Source organism: Lissotriton helveticus, chromosome 4_1 (genome assembly GCF_964261635.1).
Source record: "Lissotriton helveticus chromosome 4_1, aLisHel1.1, whole genome shotgun sequence".
Taxonomy (NCBI): Eukaryota; Metazoa; Chordata; class Amphibia; order Caudata; family Salamandridae; genus Lissotriton; species Lissotriton helveticus.
In genome coordinates this window covers 700504478-700526257 of record NC_136063.1, presented here as the reverse complement: position 1 = coordinate 700526257, position 21780 = coordinate 700504478, and the positions used below count along the sequence as shown (strand labels likewise).

The window sequence follows — 21780 nt, the reverse complement described above, 5'->3', positions numbered from 1 at the left end:
TTTATCACAGAACGGATCATGAATTGATTTGTAATTTACGGTATGTTTGTATTTAGGAATTGATCAGTTCGTTTATACATTTGGCCATACAAAGTGGGCAAAGCACAATGACGCGTTCAAACTGAACCCCCGTGCAATTTCCCTTTTCGAGCACAGCACTATTTTCTGCCTAGATCCAATCAAAATAGATTTTGGGTGCCTCATTTATGAGGAATTGGCATAGGACAGCCCTGCCGATATTCTTTTTTACGCTACCCTACGCCAAAGTGAAAAGGGCAAGAATGGATTGTATTTATGAAATACAGCACATTTCTGTCCTTTCCCCCTGCTTTGGCACCCAATATGCTGCCTAGCGCCAAAATAGGCACCCTTGCACCATGGTGCAAGAGTACTTCCGTTGTAGGCAGGATTGTTTTTGTAGAGAAAGGGGTACCTTTCTGCACAAAAATAATCCAGAGAAGCATTTCCCTCTTTCTGTGTGCGCGCAGCATACATGGGAAAAGGAAAAAACAAAGAGAAACATTTGTATTTCTCCTCGTTATGCCTGGTCTAGGGAGGCGTAAGCTTTTGGCACTGCCCCAGGTTGATGTGATTAAGTAAATCTGAGGCAGCATCACAATCCATGGGTGTTGTGTGGAAAAAACTACTTCTATGCCCTTGAAACGCCTCCTTGACGCAGAGTAAGGCAAGGTTTGCACTGCTTTGTCTTACTCCATTATCTATGAGTCCATGCAAAGCCATGCAGAGTGGCTTTTTGTTGCTTCATAGATATAATTGAGAGGCTTGTGCTGCTGGAGCATCAAAAAAAGTGATGCTGCGGTGGCGCAATCCTCTCATAAATAAGCCCCTGAGCTTTTAATACCGTGCACTAGGCGCTCTCCTTAATATACACGTGAATTCACTACTCATTTGTTTATTGGATTAAGAGCAATGAAGATGAAAGACACCCACAGCAGTGCAAGTTTACACACAGATAGACCATAGGAATAACAAAAAGTGAAAGGGCTACATTTACAAAAAATTGACGCAGGGTAGCGCCGCAAGTCTTTTTGCTGCGCTGCCCTATGCCAATTTGAATGGGCAGGAATGCACCATATTTTTGAGATACAATACATTTCTGTCCTTTCAGCCAGTGCTGGTGCACAATTTGGTGCCTAGCACCAATGAAGGCACCCATGCACTATGGTGCAAGGGTGTCTGTGTTGTTGGCAGGATTGCTTTGAGAAGAGAGGGGTATGTTTCTGCACAAAAACAATCCTAAGAGGAGTTTTCATCTTTCTATGTGTGCTGCAGTATGTGAAAACATTTCTCCTCATTACGCTTGCTCTGGGGAGGTATAAGGTTTTGGTGCTGCCCCAAGTTCGTGTGATTTTTTAAATTGGGCAACATCAAAATCCATGGGTGTTGCATGGGAACACCCACTGTAACGCCCATGGAACGCCTCCTTGATGCAGAGTAAGGCAACGCAGCGATTTGCGCTGCCTTGCTTTACTCCATATTTATGAGGCCTTGAAAAGCCACGCAGGGTGGATTTGCATTGCCTCATAGATATATATGATTAAGAGGCCTGCGCCACTGGAGCATCAAAAAAAGTGATCCTCCGGCAGCACTGGCCTTTTGTAAATAAGCCCCAAAACGTCATAGTGCTTTTTTTGTGGCATCACTTTTGTGGCAATGTCATTTTTCTTTCAACATGAAAATAGGACTCATACATATGAAGTAACGGGGAGTGCAACGGGTTGAAGGGAAATGTAAACTATGGCTACATAAGGCAGCAATCTCCACAGGGATGGTCCCATAGGCATTCTGCTGATGGATGTACCACTAAACAATTGTTCCAATAACTCTCAAATGTCTTCTTTTCTCACCAATACTTATAGTTTTGTTTAACTCATTGTACTTTCTAGAGCATAAGTACTAGAATAAAAACAAAAGCGTGAATTGGATAAGCTATTCATGCCAGGATCAAGAATCTTGAGAGATCTGCTAGTGTAAGACTCTATTGGAGGGTGTGTGGCTATGGAAGCTTATTAAGAGGATAGATTCCAGAGTGTCAGCGAATGAGACCTGAGGTATCTGCATGTGGCTGCCAGAAAGTGATTTTATTGGGTTGCTCTACTTCGGGACACAAACACACCATCCCTCCCTTTATTTGAGCTGCCAGGTGAGATGAGCAAGTAAATAAACTGAAAGCCAGAATGGGCAACATTTTTTGTTGAAAATATTCTTCTACTTTAAGTTCTTAGGGTCTCATTTTTGAGTAATTGGCATAGGGTCGTGCCGCAAGTTTTCTTGCTGTGCTACCCTTCGCCAATGTGAAAGGGCCTGAATGCACTGCATTTACAAAATGCAGTGCATTCCTGTGCTTTCCCCCCGCTCTGGCACACAATTTGCTGCCTAGCGCCAACGTAGGCACCCTTGCACCATGGTGCCAGGGTGCCTCAGTTGCAGGCAGGATTGTTTTTATGCAGCAAGGGGTACCTTCCTGCACAAAAACAATCCAGAGAGGTGAATTCTTCTTTCTAAGTGTGCTGCAGAACGCAGCACACATGGAAAGAGGAAAAAAAACCTAGGAGCAATAAAAGTATTTCACCTCATTACGTCGCCTCTAAGGATGCGTATGGTTTGGCGCTGCCCCAGGTTTAAGTGATTAATTAAATCTGGGACAGTGGCAAAATCTATGGGTGTTGCGTTTGAAAAACCCACTGCAACGCCCATGGAATTCCTCCTTGATGCAGAGTAAGGCAAGGCAGCGACTTGCTCTGCTTTGTCTCACTCCATATCTATGAGGCCATGCAAAGGCAAGCAGAGTGTCTTTGCATCATCACACATATATGACTAAGAGGCTTGCACAGCGTAAAAAAAAGTGACGCTTTGGTGGTGCAAGCCTCTCATAAATTAGCCTCTTACTATAAAATAAGTTGGGTAAGTGCCTGTTCAATGTCACTGTTTTTAGAGAGCTGTCAAGCTTCCCAATTCCCTATGGGAGTATTTTATCTACACCATTTTCTTTGCTCTCTGGGATTTGTAGTCCTAAGTATTACAGTATAAAATCAGGACTGCACTTCCAGCCTGCAATAAAAAATTGGAGTGGATCGGCAAGTCGTGTATAGACCTGGGAATTTATGGAGCTTTGTTTTTAAATGAAAATCAATGTTTTACTTTTTAAAATCCATTGTTGCAAAGATCCCTGGGAAATAAAGAGTTTACTTGCCATTGTTGTCATTTTCTTCAGGGTGGTCCACATTTGATTAGTGCCACACAAGGCTTTGGACAGTTTTGCCAGCCCTGTCGTGTTTTCCAGGTCCATGCGTGATATGCTGCTCCAGTCCAGGTTTTTTCTTTGAATTCTGGGACTTGTAGTTTTGTTTATTCCATTATTAACGGGACTACATGTCCCATATTTCAAAGCAACACACTTAGACTGGAGCAGGTCATCACACATGGACCTGGGAAACTTGGCAGCTATGTATTGCAGCAGCATCCTGCACTACCTTTGGGTGTCACTCTATGTGTGTGAAGAGTAATCCTGTTTTCTAGGACCAAGTGTGAGTAGCTTATTCGGCCCAGGAAGGTTTCTTTGCAATCTGGGATTTCAAGTCCTCAGTTTCACAAAAAGCACTAGAAGTCCCAGAATGCAAGACAAACATCTGGATTTGCTTACTCAGGCATGGACATAAGAATCGTTGGAGCTAACTGACGTATCCAGGTACTGAATTTTATAATTGCCCCACAAGCAGGGAGTTTCCACCCACTTTCCGCACTCCCTGGGTACCAGGTGGTAGCGTAGCCCATCCTTTTTGATCTCAGTATACTTTATTGTGGCAATATAACATTGGCATGGCGATCTCTTATGAATACAGGGGTGAATGTCTCTATTGCGATAGGTTAGACAATCTCAAGCTAATGCTTCGAATTTGAGTTTATGGTGGATTGAATTTTGCAGGGTAGTAATCAAGTTTCCCCCATAGTAAGCTCTTCACAGATAGCTGGGAATATTGTTGTGATATTATACTCTCAGGGCCTCTTATGAACAGTCCCCACCAGGAATGTATTTAGACGTTATGTTAAGATAATTTGTAGAGCACGGCTAGTCACATTGTAATACAGCCTCAAACAAATGAGGTACTGCCTATGCCCGGGGGCTGCGGGGTATTAGAGACACTGGCTAATGGACAAAGAGGCCACCAAGGGATACACCAGCGGTGCGCCACTTAGGGTTGGTGTCAAGGAAACCAACAAGGCCTCTTCAAGGGACTGTTCTGGGGAGAGCACTTTATCATGTAATCCGCCACAAGTCCCCGTCTGAGTTAAGCACACAAAATGGAGGTGCATACCAAAGGCATAGGACGGTGTGCCTACGTATGTAATCTTCCTAGATTCTGAGAGGAGAGAGGACAAATGGGAAGGCCACTGTCTTTAGTGCTGCAGCAGGGTGAAGCATGTAAGTCCAATGAAGGTTTACAGAAATATTTGAGTCCACTTGTAACAATTCATAAACATCCTCGAACTTGTGGGCTCATTGGCATTTATCACATACTCTATGGTAGTTTCTCACATTGGAAGCACGAAATGTATTATTGTAAATCAATACATCAATAAGTACTTGAAAAGCGCGGCTTATCCCCCTTGAGGGTATCCAGACACTGAGTTGCTGGGCTTAGTCAAGGAGCCAGGTCTTGAGTCGATTCCTGAAGTCTGTCAGTGAGGGCAGGGCACCTCCTCTGTTAAGGCAGAGGAGCATCGACCCACTGCCTTCAGCACTGCAAAAAAAGGAAAAATAATACGATAATAATGCAATGTTATTATCATTTTATTTTCCGTGCTGCATCAGCTTTGTGGGCGGGGCAGGCCTGCTCTGCTTACAGAGGTTTGCCCACTCCAAGAGAGCATGAATGTTTACCCGGCCCTCTTGAGCCGGCCAAACACACATGCACACTTTGCATTACTGCCTGGGTGGAGAACATGCCCCAAGCTCCCATTCCCTGGCTGAGCGACGTACCACAACACTCAGACCAATCACAGCACTGAATTGCAGCATTGTGACTGGTCAGGGGAGCCTGGGTGGGTGCTTCCTATTCCTGCTTCCTGTTAAGCAGAACAAAGGAAAGGAAGAGGACGCAGAGGACCGAGGAGAGGAGGCGACCGGCCAGCCAGCCGGTCATCCAACAGGTAAGTGTTTTTATTTTTTTTAATCCCCCCTCCCCGCCTCACTAAGGCTATTTGGGAGCAACCGCCACTGAGTCAGGGTGATGTTCGGAGGTGGAGTGGGAGGGCGTTCCACAACTTGGCTACAAGGTCAGAAAAGGAGCGGCCTCCACTGTGGCTCCAGTGGATGAACGGTGTCTGTGCAAGTCGAGGGAGGCAGAGCAAAGTTTTCTGGGAGGTTGGTGGAAGTTCATGCGGTGGTTTATGTATGCTTGTCCGTGGTTGTAGAGGGGTTTGTCAGCATGTGTCATTAGTTTGAATTGCCATCTTTTCTGGAAGGGGAGCCTGTGGAGGTTCCTCAGGGGCTGAGTAATGTAGGTCCATTTGGGCAGGTTGCGGATCAGTCTGGCCACTGAGTTCTCTATCGTCTAGAGCCTTCTCATGAGATCCGAGCTGGTTTTTGGGTACAGTTTGTTGGTGTAGTCCAGGCGGCTGTTGGTTAGGGTTGTGTGAGGGTTTTTCTTGTGCTAATGGCGAGCCATTTGAAGAGTCTATGGATCATGCGGAGAGCTAGGAAGCGGGCAGAGGAGTCTGAGTTGATTTTTTGTTTCATGGTAGGTCTGCTGACCAGGATGATACTGGTGTGGTGGGTGTGGTCTTTTGGTGTGGGGTTGGATCCGAGTTCAGTGGGCCACCATGTGTAATTTCAGGGGAAGGCATGGTTGCCAAAGATCCGCACTTTGGTTTTGTTCATGTTGAGCTTCAGACAGTTCTCCTTCATCCAGGTTGCGACGTTCTCCATGCAGTTGTAGAAGTTGGTCTTGGTGGTGGCGGGGTCTGCTGAGAGTGAGAGAATGAGCTGGGTGTTGTAGCCATAGGATATGATGTTGATGTTGTGGGTGCTGATGATGTCAGTTAGGGACGTCATGTAGGTGTTGAAGAGGGTGTGGGGGAAGGATGAGCTTTGGGGGACACTGCAGATGGTGCTAGTGGGTTCTAAGGTGAAGAGAGGTAGGTGGGTTCTTTGTGTGCATCCCGTGTGGAACGATACAATCCATCTGAGTGCGTCTCCCCTGATTCCAATCTGGTGCAGTCTCTTGATGAATGTATGGTGGGAAACAATGTTGAATGCTGCAGAGAGGTCGAGAAGGATCAGGACCGCTGATTCTCCTCTGTTGTGTAGGGTACTGATGTTGTCTGTGGCCGCGATCAGGGTGGTCTCGGTGCTGTGGGTGGGTCGGAAACCAGATTGGGAGGCGTCTAGCAGGTTGTTTCTCTCCAGGTGTTCGATGAGCTGCTGGTTGATGGCCTTCTCTTGGTGGGAAACAGGAACAGCGAGATGGGGTGGTAGTTGTGGATTTTGCTGGGGTCTGCGGAAGGTTTCTTGAGGAAAGGTCTGACCTCTACATGTTACCATGCATCGGGAAAGGTGGCTTTGGTGATGGATGCGTTGGAGAAGCGTGGCTCAATGGTTAGAGTGGCAGACCCTGATGCAGAGGTCTGGCCCGGGACCAGGGTTCAATTCCCGCCTCGGCGGCTCTTGGACTCAATTTCCCCGGACCTGATAATTCTCGCCTTGGTGCCTAGTCTAATCATGGGTCCCACTCTGTGACTCTGGGCAATAGCTTGCTTAATCTCCACAATGGCCCCAGCAGCGCTTGGATGCCTGGCTTCACCTTGGGGGTGCCCAGGAGTGGACATTTCACAGGAAAGCCAGGATGGGTTCCACAGCGGTATGAATACAGCGCTACGAGGCCTCCGGGTAGAAGTGCGCTATATAAATACAATACATTTACATTTACATTTGAGGATGGTGGTAAGTTGGTGGCTGATCTTGTTGCTTTCTAGGTTGAAGAGGCATTGGGGGCAGGGGTCGGTAAGTGCTTCTGCGTGGATTGAGTTCATGATGGCTGTGGAGCGCTGTTCCAATGTATTGAGATGTTGGTCAGGGGGGTTTCTGTTAGAGTGAAGAGGCTGTGGAGGTTAGTGGGTTGAAGTGATTTGCTAACGTGTTGCAGAGTTACATTGAGGGAAGGATCGTGTTCTCGGTGGCTGTTGGTCAGGAGAGATCTCTAACAAATTTAAAGAGTTCCTTGGTGTAGTTGGCGCTTGCCTCAATGCGGTCTGCAAGGGCATCCTTTTTCGCGTCTTTGAGTTATTGGTGGTATTTGTTAAGGGCTGTCTTAAAGGTGGCTAGGTCTGTTTTGTCTCTGCTGGTGTGCCGTCTTCTCTCCAGTTGTTTGCAGATGCGTTTAATTGTGCTGAGTTCTGGTGTGTACCAGCTGGCTGGTTTGGTAGATCTGCGGATTTTGGCTGGTTTGATGGGGGCAACTCGGACGGCAGTGTTGGTGATCCAGTTGTTTTCTGTTTCAGGTTGGTTATGGGGTTGGGCTGGGTGGTGTTCAGGGTGTCCGTCCATTAGGTCTGGGTCACTTTGCCCCAGTTGCGGTAGGAGGTGCTGGGAGGGTGTAGGGTGGTGCGAGGTGATCCTGTGATGGTGAAGTGGATGATGGAGTGGTCAGTCCAGGTGAGCTCCGTGGTGTGGCTGTTATTTGACTCTGTTGCTGGACGTGAAGATAGGGTCTAGTGTATATCCTGTTCTGTGTGTCTGTAACCAATTGGGTGAGGCCGATGTTGTCCATTTGTTGCAAGATGTTGGCAGAGTTCATGCCTGTGGGATTGTCCAGGTGGAATTTGAGGTTTCCAAGGAAGATGTAGTACATGGATTCGATGGTGAGTGGGGCGATGAAGTTTCTGATGATGTCACAAAGGTCGGTGCATGGTCCTGGGGTCTGTAGGTGAGGGTGCCTCTGATGGTCGTTTTGTCGTCGGTGTGGAGTTAGAAATTCAGGTGTTCCATGATTGGTGTTGTGCAGGTTTCGGTGGTGTTGCAGTGGATTGATTCTTTGTGGACGATGGAAATGCCACCTCCATGTTTGTTGGTGCGGTCTCAGTGTGTCATCTTGTAGCCATTGGGCGTCGCAGTGGTGATGCCGGGGGCAGAGGAGGGTTGAGCCGGTCTCTGTGATAAAAGTTATGTCAGAGTCGAGGGTGGAGATGATGTCCCAGAATTTGGTGAGGTGTTTGCCGATCAGGTGTTGTTCATGAGGAATCGGAGAGGTTGCGGGATGGGCGCGTGGCACTGGTTTCTGTTGGTACTAGGCTGCAAGTGAAGAGACAGTGGTGGCAGGTAAATGCTCCTGCAAGGAGTGAGGAGATGTGAGGCAGCATTTTTTGTGGCATCCAGGGTCCAAGACTCAGAGATCTGCAGTAGAGTACCTTCCGGTGTATGGAGGGCCAGAGTTCCTAGCATTGGGTGCAGTCCAGGCATGGACGGGTGCAGATGAGCTTTCCTTTAGTGCACCGACGCCAGGCCTGCTGCATGCGTCTGCTGCGAAGCCGCACTGCGGGCTCCATTAAGTAGGTCTTGGGAGGGGCACTAGGGAGGAGGGCGGCAGAAAGCAGGTGGTGGAAAATCTGGCCCCGAAATGCCACGTGGGATGGCAGGAGCCCAAAACTAAAAAGAATTGCACGGGAATAAATTAAGAAGGAGCAGAAGCTCACTGATAGTACACGCTGCATAGGACTGACCCACACAGGGCAGGAACAGCCTTAGCAGCAGTGCGGAGAAGGAGGCACTGACTGCAGTGAGGGGAGAGCTGGTGATGGTAGAGGATAAAAGTAAGTGTGATTCCAAGGCAGAAATGGGGAAGATATCCCTAGGTACTGGAGGGGGGAGGTGAAATGCATTCTTCACATGGAAAATCATTTTGTTTTCAAAGAAAAAAAGTTGAATGTACTAATTCACATTTGGGTTACATTTTCTTGCATATAAAGGTACACAAAGTTGCAATGATGCATACAAATATATTTACACATTTGAGTACTCTTCCAAAACAGACTGTTACAGCTTTCTATGATTACTTCTGAAATTCGTTATGAATTCCAAAAAATGTCAGGAACTTGTCTCAAACATCTTTTAACTTCTCCCTTGGAATCTTTTAAATTGGCACAGTGTAAACAGTAGCACTTAGGGCAGGAGCTCCAGAAAGTAGCGAGGAATGGTCCATGCAGACAATATGCCCACTTATTCTCACGCAGCCAGGTGACCAGGATTCCCCCTCTGACCTCATACAGTGCCTCACCCAGAACACCCAATCACAGAACATGTGGGCAACTCGGGCCCTGTCTTGAGAGAAGCCGGGCTACAAGGTAAAGTGCAGTTCAATTCTCTTAGGTGACAGCAGTGAGATGGGGATGACTTTATTTTTACTTTCTGGGCAATGTACTGTAGGGAAGATATGCATATATCTGTGTGCCTGTGTGTGACTATCTGAGTTAGGGATGCATTTTCCATCACAGATGGGTATTGCAAACTCAAAGTGTTTTTGTGTTGACAGGTACACTGGAGCCCTCTATGGAAGGATAGTTGGTCGCGTTTTGGTATCCATGTTTGGTGTCCAAACTGATGAGTATGGAGCCTGGATTGACCCAGGCCTCTTTGCTGCAATTGGAGCAGCCTCTTTCTTCAGCGGAGTAACAAGGCTAACAATTTCACTCTCCGTTATCATGGTAAATATGAAACAATATTGTACCTTGTAACCTCTTTTGCTCTCTCTGCTTTTTACCCTTATTGTAGCTAGTTACAGGCAGTTTTCGTTGTCTTATTACCTCATTGTTAACTCTTTAAAAATGAGAAGTACAAATTTTGGCCATTGGCTTTCATGTGTTTTTTCATGCTTTACTTTCGCGTGGATGGGCTGGTGTACGGTGTCTCATTTGTGTCCTCCTCATTTGGTTTGGTGATGGGGATCAAGTAGTCCTTAACGAGAACCAGGCATTATGGGCCTAGTGGTGCAGGGCACGCCTGAGATCTCCGGGTTCACCTGCCTTATCAGACAGAGACACAGGACACACCGTTAGGCATAGAAAATCAGGTTTATTAGCTGCAGCTAAACACAGTTGTCCAAGAAGTTACAGAAAGTAGATTCCTGGGAGACTGCCACTTCATTCCGTGGCGAACAGTCTTTTATACCATACATATTTACAATACCCACTCCCAAAACATACAAAACTGACAAATGAGAAAAGTTCGAAAACAAGCTATCGAGTATCTCGTGCACGCCCTTCTTTCAGACCCCGTGTTCTCCCCTCCCCTCAAGTTAATCAATGCTAGTGCATGTAATTCAATTTGCAGGTGGCAGGACGTATTTGCGAGCCTCAAAGGACAGTTGTGTAACAAGAGAATACACGGAGAGAATAGTGAAGGCCAGTTAAACAAGATAAAATAAAGGAAGAATGGTGAGACCCAAACAGTAAATTAAGACAAGGATCAATCAGTCTAGACATGGATTAACTAACTCGGCCAGTCCCTGATACTAGTTTCATAAACAAGGACAAAGGGTTACTTTTTAACAGGAGAGGCGAGCAGCTGAAAAGGGAAAAACACTATGTTCGCCGTGTCGCCTGAGTGAGGGCAACACAAAATGGCGGCTGTCACAAAATGGTGGCTGGCCACGAAGTGAAGTCAAAAATCACGGAACCTCAGACCCTCCTTTTGCCATTACTCAGGCAAAACACAAAGGACTCACGCTAGTCTGAGTCAATGTCAATGGTCATGAGGTCATTGAGCTGTGCTGCAACATCATTTTAATGTTCTCTGTTTGCTGTGACACAGGCTTGGGAACACACAAGGTGACACAAAGACCACAGATGGCAGGACCACATTGCAAACAGAGACAACAAGAGAAAATGATGGCTAAAATCATTCCAAGGAAAGTTAACACTTTCCATCCCCACGTGGACAGTAGTCCCCAAAACCATCCCATCACAGACCAATCTCCTGAGTCCTAATGAATAGACTCTGAAATCACATGCAACGTAGAGATGGCTTGGTATGCTGTAGGGGCATTATGAGGAATGTAAATGCAGCAACTAGACCCAATCAGTTTACAAACTCCTCCTCTATCAGCAAGGACAATGTCTAAAACCATTCGGTTTTGTAAAGTCATGAGGCGATCCGCCTGAAGTTCAGCCGTCAAGTTACACAAGGCTCCGGAAGTTACATTTATCGTAGCCTCGACAACACGAACCAACTGTCTAATGTTTCTGCTATTGACCATTGGGCCCCAAAAGGGAAGAAACCCTTTAATAAAGTCTCCTCCCTCTTGTCCAGCGTGTCTCCAGGATCAATAACCCCTCTACCATATCTTTTCCTGTGATGTCCTGAAGGAGCAGTGTATGTAGGGGGAAGAAGAAAAGCTATATAGCATGTTCCTGAAAAATAGGCAGGAAGCCAAGTATAGGCCCTATCGTAACAAACAAAATATGTACCTTGAGATGGGACTAACGGAGAAGAAATCAAGGGGGAATAGACATAAGTATGAGAACAAACACTCTTTTCCTGTTTATTCTTATTATTCTGACCGTTTATTTGCAAACATAGGGTACCTTTATGAGGTACAGTCCAAATTGGTAAGGATCTTCTTTCTTTAGCCATGTCAGTGAGGCTAGTAATGTAATGAGTCACATTCCAACCATCATATGCTCGTTTCTCGTCCACGGGAATCTTACTAATGTCGGCAATTTTAGCCATAGTCACTATTCCCTTTATCAAAGGACTATGACTATAGTCTGATCCACCAGTATATATATAACCAGGAGGATATCGAAGTTGGTTCTGCTATGTATTGAAAAACATAGCCAAATAAGCCCAAGCAGAACCTTCATATGAAAACGGGAGAACTAAATATGGCATCCCTTTCTCAGCGTTATGGGGCATGAGCCCACCGACCCAACAGTCAGTAGTGTTAACTACCAGTTGATGCTGGTGTAACAACTGGATGAATGAATTGTTAAAATATTCTGGTCTCCGAACTTGTTCATGGTCTGGGAGTGTGTAGAACTTATGCGGAGAGTTAGTAGAAGAAGAGAGCAAAGGAACAGAAGTTGGAACAGGTGCTTGCTGCATAGTGTGGATAACCCATCCCACACAAGCTAATAAACTACATAAACACACTATAATACATAATGCTACGCCACATCGACTAAACAACAGTTTCTTGTACTTATTTCTTTTTACAATCATAACATAATTCCCTTCCATCTCAGTATCCATTTCTCTAAAGGCATTGCTCACGGTAATCTTTCCAGATCACTTAGGTGTGATTATTAGCCGTCCTATGGCACTGCAAGTCCTGTTGACCTAGTCACTATTCAGGTCACAGCCTAAGACTCCCACCGTGACCCTGCAACTTGATGGATAGTGAAAAGGAAATGTCTTTTCAAAAAAAGGTAATCAAAGGAAAAGAAAAAAAAAGTGTTCGATTAGTGTTCAATTGTCTTTAGACAGCCTGGGTCTTAGGTTGTACCGGGTCTTGCCAGGTACCGTTTGGTCCCGAAGCAGTTTCTCTGGGTTAGTCGTGTCCAGTTTTAGATGTGGTGGTACAGCTTCTTGTAGCACATCATCATCTTCTTTCTCAGAATTTGTCCAGTCCAGGCGTGCACTACTAAAAGGTACAAATCGGGGCACTTTCTCACATTCACTATCGCCAATGCCTTCTTGAACCCACTGATCATAAGGTAAAGGCAGGGGTACCCTCTTACAGTGCATGCCATGGACCCAGTTTTTCTTCCCAGCGACTTTCACAGCTGTACGTGTCGTCAAAAGCACTTGTCGCGGCGGCCCCCAACGAGGTTCCAGATTCTTCTTCCTCTGGAAGTTCTTGAGACACACAAAATCCCCAGGTCGAATGGAGTGACCTGGATCTGTGGAAGCCTCCGGCAAAGCGTTTTGGAAAAAATTATTTCAAGAGGACTTTGGCAGTGGACAAGGCAGTATTATCCTTTAGGGGGTAAGCCTCTATCCATCTGGAAAAGGCACAAACCACCACAAGGACATACTTGAGGTTGTTGGAACGTTCCATATGAATGTAATCTATTTGTAAAACCTCAAAAGGATACGTAGGGGGAGAAAAATGACCTGCCGGAGTTGGTGTTCCCTTTCCTGGATTATGCATTAAACAAACAATACAATGCTTCACCACATTTTCCGCACATTTAGGAGTACCTTCATTCTGCCATACTGGAGCCAGAAGCTTGCATATTCCTTTCACACTGATATGAGCTGGACCATGCGCCATAGTAACTACAGGTAGTACATAGGCATCTGGTAACAACCATTGTTGGTGTTCCGACAATTCCGTCCAACATCCTGTCTCATCCAACATTCCCGTACTTTCTCTCCACTTGCTTAATTCCTTCTCAGTCGCTTCTGCTTGAATCATTTTCACACTTTCCACTGTGTCCTCACACATACCTCCTTCTCTGACCCAGTTTGCAGGTTCTGCAACGTACATATGGCTCTTAACATTTCTCGCTGTTTCTTTCGCTACTTCGTCTGCATTCCCACGACCCACATCATCAGTGATCCTTTTATGCGCACTACACTTTACAATCGCTATTTGGGTTCGCAAAGCAAGTGATTCAAGAAGGTCAGTAACCAACTGACCATGCTGTATTTTAGTCCCATGGGAAGTAAAGAATCCTCTTTCCTTCCACAAGCGACCGAAACTATGAGCCACGCCAAAGGCATATTGGCTATCAGTGTAAACAGTCACTCTCTTTCCTTTTGCCAACACACATGCTCTCGTCAGTGCGATCAACTCAGCTGCTTGTGCTGAATTGTGTATAATACGTGCAGTTTCTACTACTGCATGCAAAGTGGTAACAGCATAAGCTGCAGTCGTATCACCATTAGGAAGCTTAAAACAAGACCCATCTACCCATAGGATCCCATCCGGATCCACAAGCGGTGTATCTTTTAAATCTATTCTGCCTTTAGTTTCCTCCTCTTTTCGGAGAAAGCAATCATGCTGATCTTGTGTACCCTCCTCTTCTGGAGTAGGTAACAACGTTGCTGGATTCAAAACATTGCATCGTTTGATGTGTATGTGGCTTGCTAAAAGTGTCAACTCATACCCAGACAAGCGAGCACTCGTGAGATGATGCGTTTTCGTTCTGTTCAAAAGAGTATCTACTGCATGTGGTACCATAATAACAAGAGTGTGATCTAATACCAATCCAGCAGATTGACGAATAGAGATCGCTGCTGCTGCTGTTGCTCTGAGTCAACTAGGCAATGCCTTGGCTACTGGATCCAAAGTAGCCGAAAAATAAGCACATGGCCTTTGTTTGTCTCCAAATTGTTGTGTTAAAACTGATAATGCACAACCTTCTCGTTCATGCACGTAGAGTGTAAAAGGCTTACTGTAATCTGGAGTACCCAACACCGGAGCAGAACACAAAGCAGTACGTAGATCAGAAAAACTCTTCTGACATTCGTCAGTCCAAGGAAGAGTTTGGGGTGTGTCTTTCAGAGTAAGTGCCAACAGAGGTTTAGCCAGTAAAGAAAAATTCGGAATCCACTGTCTGCAATAAGAGGTAATTCCCAAAAAGGCACGCACTTCCTTTTGCGTGGATGGTACAGACATTTGTGAAATTGCATGAATACGTTCTGGGGTCAATCGCCTTCCCTCCTTCGACAAGAGATGACCTGAATAGGTAACCTCTTGGTGGCAATATTGTAACTTAGAAGGTGACACCTTATGCTGTAAATCAGACAAATGTCGCAAAAGCAAAACAGTCGCATTTTTACAGACATCTTCTGAATCAGCAGCCACTAACAAATCATCCACATACTGAATAAGAGTAGCACCGGGAGGCAAAGAGAAAGCATCCAATTGGGATTTCAAAGCTTGGCTATAAATGGAGGGACTTTCGCAATAGCCTTGAGGTAAATGCAAATGTAAATGTACAGGAATTTATATAGCGCAAATCACCAAGCAGTTTCTAATCGTTTGCTTAGGGAACCCGTCCTGGTATTCCCCTGTGAGATAACCCCGGCAGGGTATCCGCAAGGTGAAAGCCAGGCATCCCGCCGTGAGGGGCCGTTGTGGAGATGAAGCAAGCTATTGCCCAGAGTCGCAGAGTGTGAACCCGTGAATCGAGTAGGCACCAGAGCGAGAATTGTCGAGTCCATGGACATTTTAGGACTCAAGACCCCGCCGAGCTGGGAATTGAACCCTGGTCCCGGGCTCACCTCTGCTTTCAGGTCTGCCTCCTCTAACCAGTGAGCCACACTTCTCCACAGGTGCACGTTGAAATCTAAAACTTCGGCCTCCGAGAGAGAAACCAAAGAGATCCCTACTTTCCTCTGCAATAGGAATGCTAAAAAAGGCATTCTTGAGATCGATAACTGAGAACCAAGCAGCCGAAGCAGATATCATTGTGAGCAAAGCAGTAATATCTGGGACAACAGGAAACTGAGGGTCAACAATTTTGTTGACCTCTCGAAGATCAATCACAAAACGATACATAGGTGGTTTAGAGGGATCCGGACGTTTAAGAACAGGCAAAACAGGACTATTGCAAACATTTCCTCTCGTTGCTTCGACAACACCTTTCTGAACTAGATCATACACAATAGCCAACAGAGCTCTTTCACCATCGCTAGAAATCTTGTACTGAGGAATACGTGGCAACTGAACATCTGGCTTGACAGTGATCACGTAAGGTGGAATTTTGAGCAAACCAACATCATTCGGACACATGGCCCAAAGCGTAGCAGGAAGTGAACGCAATTTAGGTGGTAGTTGATCTTTAGACAAATACATAGGAGAAATCAATTTATCTCCCAACGTAAGATGTACACCAGAGGGGGAACAATACTACGTTGCATGTAGACGTTTGAATAAATCCAAACCTAACAAATTCTCACCGCAACCAGTCGTTAAAATGAGTGGAGCTTCCAAATCATAAGGACCAATAGAGATGGGTAAGGGACATGAAACTGGGTTGCTAACTGGGGCGCCAGAGAATCCTACAGAAACATTCGTTAAGCCAGACAAAGGTGCCCCAGGGAGTTTGGAGTGAATAATAGAACTTCTCATTGCACCAGTATCCAAAAGAAACGGCTCTGAAACACCCAATGCAACAACGTTAACATAAGGCTCATTCTGATCCACTGGAACTGATACCACTCCCTTGCTTTGTCTACGGCTGTCCTAGCTAGTAGAAAAGTCAGAGTTTTCGTTCTCAATACAATAATCGTCATTGTAATATTGTGCAGACTGAGAATTCTGCTGATCGAAATAATTCATAGTATTCTGAGGGGGTAAGGAACGCTGTCCTTGAGGCGGCGCACCTCACCCTCTACCCCTAGGTGCTGACTGAAAACCACCACGGCCTCGTGGCCCTGATAGTCCACCATTACTCTGCAATAAAACCGGACAACTACTTTTGAAATGACCTTCCTCTTTACAATAGGCACATTGATTAGGACCCAATGCAGGTCGCGGAACAAAAGGTGCAGGTCTCTGTAGCAATCTCTGAAACTGGGGAGGCTGTTGCAATTGACGCTGAGCAGAACGAGGGGGATAGGCTTGTTGCAAAAGAACCTTTGTCTTCAACTCTTTAGTCTTTTTCTCCACTTTATCCTTTTCTTCCTTATCTCTATTCTCATAATACTGAGCAGTGGCTAATATCTGTGCAGATGAAGAAACAGCCCACAAACTTTCGGAGTCTTTAAATGTATACGATAATTCGGGAAGTAAATTAAATACAAATTTTTCCACAAACAATCGCTGGCCAACCTCCGTACTCATATCTTGACCACTGTGGTTGATGAACGTTTCCTAGAAACGAGTAAAGAAGTCAGAGACACTCTCATCTTTCTTCTGTTTGCAGGCAGCTAACTTATCCCAATTAACTCGGAGGGCAGGCATCATCGTTTTCATTAGAGCTATTATTCTACCAGGCAATTCAGTGATCAAAGCATCGGTCTTAGCACCACCTACTTGTTGCGCATCTGCGGCAGTTAAAGCACCCAATTACCACCCAAAGCTTGATCGTGATCTTCCTTACGAATCCGAGCCCATAATGCTTGAGGGACTACATTGCCCATCAATAAATCAATATCTGCCAAATTCATAACGCACGCATCAACAGTCTAGGACAATTCTTTGTAATACCCAGCAGGATTCTTACGAGGGTCCGGTAGAGATGTTTAAGCGCCAGAACTTCAGAACGTTTCCAGGGGACATGTACCCATATACGCTGGAAATGAGCAGGGACACCTGGAACATTACCTGCCTGTGGAACCGCATCTCTCCATATCGGAGGAACTTTTCGCATAGGATAGTGTTTTACTTTATGCCTTACCGCAGGATCCGGCTCAAGAGAAGCTTGAGAGAAAAAGGAAGACCTAAAAGTGATAAGTGTTCGAACAGCATCCTCGACATCGGAACCCACAATAAGACCCTTATCAAAGGTAGCCTGTATATCAAACAAACCCTGAGGAGGTAAATCCAAATCCATATCACACCATCCTTTAATCAGAGTATTACACATAACATTAAAAACATATCTCTGCGTGGGCGCATTCCACTGAAGAAAAGTATCCAAGATATCGCACACATTATACAGTGGACCACTCATGATCCAATTGTGAGCGAGAGAGTCCAACCTAATACGTTCGTCAGTATCCGGAATTTGACTACGAGATTGTCTTCGGGACGAAGCAGGAGTCAAATTAAGAGACCCGAAGAAAGGCAACAGAAGACCGGAAACGGTATCAACTAATCTCTGACGAGCCGTAGGAGAATCTGACAGTAAGACTGGAGACAACGTGTTAAGCACAGCAGGAGAAGAACTATCAGTGGTAAAAGAAACTGACGGTGAAGGAGACTGAGGTACAGACGTCGGTGGCAAAGGAGGTGGGGGTGGAATTACTGGAAGAGGCAATTGCGGAGGAACCGGAATAACTGGTTGGACAGCAGGTAGCTGAACAACAGGTTGTAATGGAGGTGCATTAGCACCTAATACATAAGGCGGGGGTAATCGCAACAGATGAGACATTAAAGGATCTTCGTCAAGATCTCTACTCTTTGTGGGAGGAGGCAACACCGGATAACATCTATCTATTGCCGTACGATGCTGTCGTTCTGAAATGTTAATCATTTGATCAATTTCATTATTTTTAAACTGTTGAGCAGCCTGTAGGATCGTCATACCTGTGCCTTCTTATCTTTTTTCACTTGTTTAATTTGTTTCTGGTTGGCTTTCTTACGCCAGAGGCGGAAAGAGTCAAACATTGCCGGCCGGGCTTTTCGCTAATATATCAGGCTCAAAGCTACCATTATGTGGCCACTGCAGAACACCATCTTTCTTTGTATATCGATTCCATGTGTCATTAAAAATTATAGGACCAAGACCATGTTTTGAATAGAGCTCCTAAGTGGGAGTTCCAACCGGAGCAATTGGACAAGAGTCCTCTAGCTGGGAATCCCTATTACAACTAAAACAGCAACATTTCTCACATTTACTAAGTCCAGGCATTTTGTAACAAACTGGACTTTTCTCAAACTTCAAGGGGTTTAAGGAAATTATTACAGCACAAACGTACTTACCCCTCGGCTTCGACTAATGCATTTGTCGAATAAAAATCAAAAACAAAAGAATGGGCGCTACCCACGTATACTTAACTAAATATTTCCTCACGCCAACAGGTGTCCGTCTAACGTCTCGCAATACCAATCATCACCAGAGGGCCAAGGCAGGGTGACAGTCAGGGCAGCAGTCGTCTGCAGCCGTCGGAAAGGAGTAGCCGCGCTGAAAAAGACCTTCGGTCCACTTTCGACATACAGGGGTCGTTTGACGTGGTTCGCGAATCCTCCAGAATTTACTTGCGAGACTCCCTACGACCTTCGGGCTGAACCGCTACCACTGAAGTCGCCCCACGTTGGGACGCCAATTGGAGAACCGGGCCTTATGGGCCTAGCGGCGCAGGGCACGCCTGAGATCTCGGGGTTCACCTGCCTTATCAGACAGAGACACAGGACACTCCGTTAGGCGTAGAAAATCAGGTTTATTAGCTGCAGCTAAGCACAGTTGTCCAAGAAGTTACAGAAAGTAGATTCTTAGGAGACTGGCACTTCATTCCGTGGCGAACAGTCTTTTATACCATAAATATTTACAATACCCACTCCCAAAACATACAAAACTGACAAATGAGAAAAGTTTGAAAACAAGCTATCTAGTATCTCGTGCACGCCCTTCTTTCAGACCCCGTGTTCTCCCCTCCCCTCAAGTTAATCAATGCTAGTGCATGTAATTCAATTTGCAGGTGGCAGGACGTATTTGCGAGCCTCAAAGGACAGTTGTGTAACAAGAGAATACACGGAGAGAATAGTGAAGGCCAGTTAAACAAGATAAAATAAAGGAAGAATGGTGAGACCCAAACAGTAAATTAAGACAAGGATCAATCGGTCTAGACATGGATTAACTAACTCGGCCAGTCCCTGATACTAGTTTCATAAACAAGGACAAAGGGTTACTTTTTAACAGGAGAGGCGAGCAGCTGAAAAGGCAAAAACACTATGTTCGCCGTGTCGCCTGAGTGAGGGCAACACAAAATGGCGGCTGTCACAAAATGGCGGCTGGCCACGAAGTGAAGTCAAAAATCATGGAATCTCACTATGGGGCACATTAGGATTGCGGTTAATCCGCATCCTCCGGGCCGGCGGAAGCTTCCGCCAGCCCGGAGGCTGCGGATTAACCACTGCGGACTGAAAAAAGACCCCCCGCCAGATTAGGATGGCTGGGGGATCTTTTTTCCGTCGGCCGCTTTTCCGCCGCGGTCGCCTTCCGTCCGCGGCGGAAAAGCACTAACATGGCTGGCGGTGTCTATCGGGCACCACCAGCCATATTAGGATGTCAGCGGTACTATGCCTTTACACGGCGGCATTTCCGCCGTGCAAAGGCATACAGACTTTTCTTTGGGGGCCCGTTGAGGGCCCCCAGGGGTGAAGGGGGGGTGGGGGTGCACCTGGGGGGTACCGATGGTACCCCCCTGCCTTTGCGTGCACGCAGCGGCAGGCACCACGCGGTGCCTGCAGTTTCGTGCGCGCAAAGGAAAACATGTTTTTTTACCATTGCGGCGTGTGCTGCTTCAAGCAGCACCCGCCGCAATGTTAAAAATACAGGATGTGACCGCCAGGGTGGTGGTCACATCCTAATTAGCACGGAGGGACCGCCTCTGCCCCTGCGGACGGTCCCTCCTCCTCTGGGGTGGCGGACGGATGAAGGTCCGTCCGCCATCCTAATGAGCTCCTTAGAGTGCAGATATAACATGGCATCTGGTTGAGAGCCAGTGTGTGTAGGGGGGGTGGGGGGTGCCGATGGTACCCCCCTGCCTTTGCGTGCACCAAGCGGCAGGCACCACGCGGTGCCTGCAGCTTCGTGCACGCAAAGGAAAACATGTTTTTTTAACATTGCGGCGTGTGCTGCTTCAAGCAGCACCCGCCGCAATGTTAAAAATACAGGATATGGGGAGGAGCTTCGCGCGATTCCAAGATGGACGCGTGAGCTAAGGGCTCCCGAGACCCTTTCCGCCTCCCACGATTATCCTGCAAATGATCCTGATTATGACGACGGGTACTTTTTATTGATGCCCTGCTGATGTCCATGTCTTTTTCAGAAATCGATTTGGCCGCCGGATAACGGACTTACTGCACTCTGGAATTTGAGGCCTACATCGTATGCCAGCCGGGGGCTTGAGTCCCCGAGGTACCCAGGTGGCAATTGAACAACAACGGCTGATGAGCCCCGCCCTCTGCCCCTGGTGTACTTTCGGTTTTGTTTTTGGTCACTGTTGTGAACGTCCAGTCGTCGATCGGCACTCCGGCTCTGTTCTCGCTGCCAACCTTCGGCCTGCGCTGTGTCTCTACCCTCTCACCGTTTCGAGCTCGCCGAGACAGAGATTGTTTTGGCTAAATCCCACAGATCCAGTCGGAGCTCATTGCCTGTTCCGAGGGGGGGTCGCCCAATCTCAGACCATCGATCGATTTACTCGACCTAGGGGCTCCCCGGGCGGGTCGAGTAGTGCCCTAGAGGAAGCCGGTGATGGCACTCCTGAAAACGAGGAGCCAACTCTGAAGGACATTATGGGTGCTATTGCGAGTGTCCAATCCACCATGGGCCAGCAATACGAAACCTTGGCGGCCAAGATAGATACGGTGGCGATCGATGTCACCCTCATCAGAGCGGACCTGGGGAAAACCAACGAGCGTGTCAAATCCCTTGATATCAAGACTGCTAGTTTAACCACGGATGTCTCGGATCTCCAGACCACTGTCCGCAATCTTCGGACTACTTGTGATCTGTTCGCCAGTCGGCTGGAAGATTTCGAAGGCCGAGCCAGACACAATAACGTCCGCATCGTGGGTGTCCCAGAGGGCTCAGCTGATTTGCCGGTTGATATCCTGGTGGAGGACCTCGTACTGAAACATTTGGCACCAAAAGTCCTAAGTAAATTCTTTGCAGTGGAGCGCGCTCATCGTGTCCCGGGTGGTAAGCCGAAGTTGGAAGCCGCTCCCCGGCCCATAATTGCCAGGCTTTTCAATATCCGTGACAGAGACGCTATCCTGCAAGCTTCACGAACGACCGGTCCCACGAAATTTGAAAACGTATCGATCAGTTTTTACCCGGACTTCACCCAGGCTGTCCAGAAACAACGTATGGGCTTCGCGGGTGTGAAAAGGCGCCTCAGAAAACTGGGACTGAAATATGCTATGC

The 21780-nt window shown here is 46.7% G+C and overlaps 1 protein-coding gene across 1 annotated transcript in view; it reads left to right on the top strand.

Annotated features, from left to right (window-relative positions):
* LOC144827301 (chloride channel protein C-like) overlaps positions 1-21780 on the top strand; it is a 602170-nt gene that overhangs the window by 219075 nt on the left and 361315 nt on the right. Inside the window, exon 11 of the mRNA XM_078685669.1 lies at positions 9549-9720. Coding sequence (XP_078541795.1) covers positions 9549-9720 — 172 coding nt within the window. The remainder of the gene's footprint in view (positions 1-9548; positions 9721-21780) is intronic.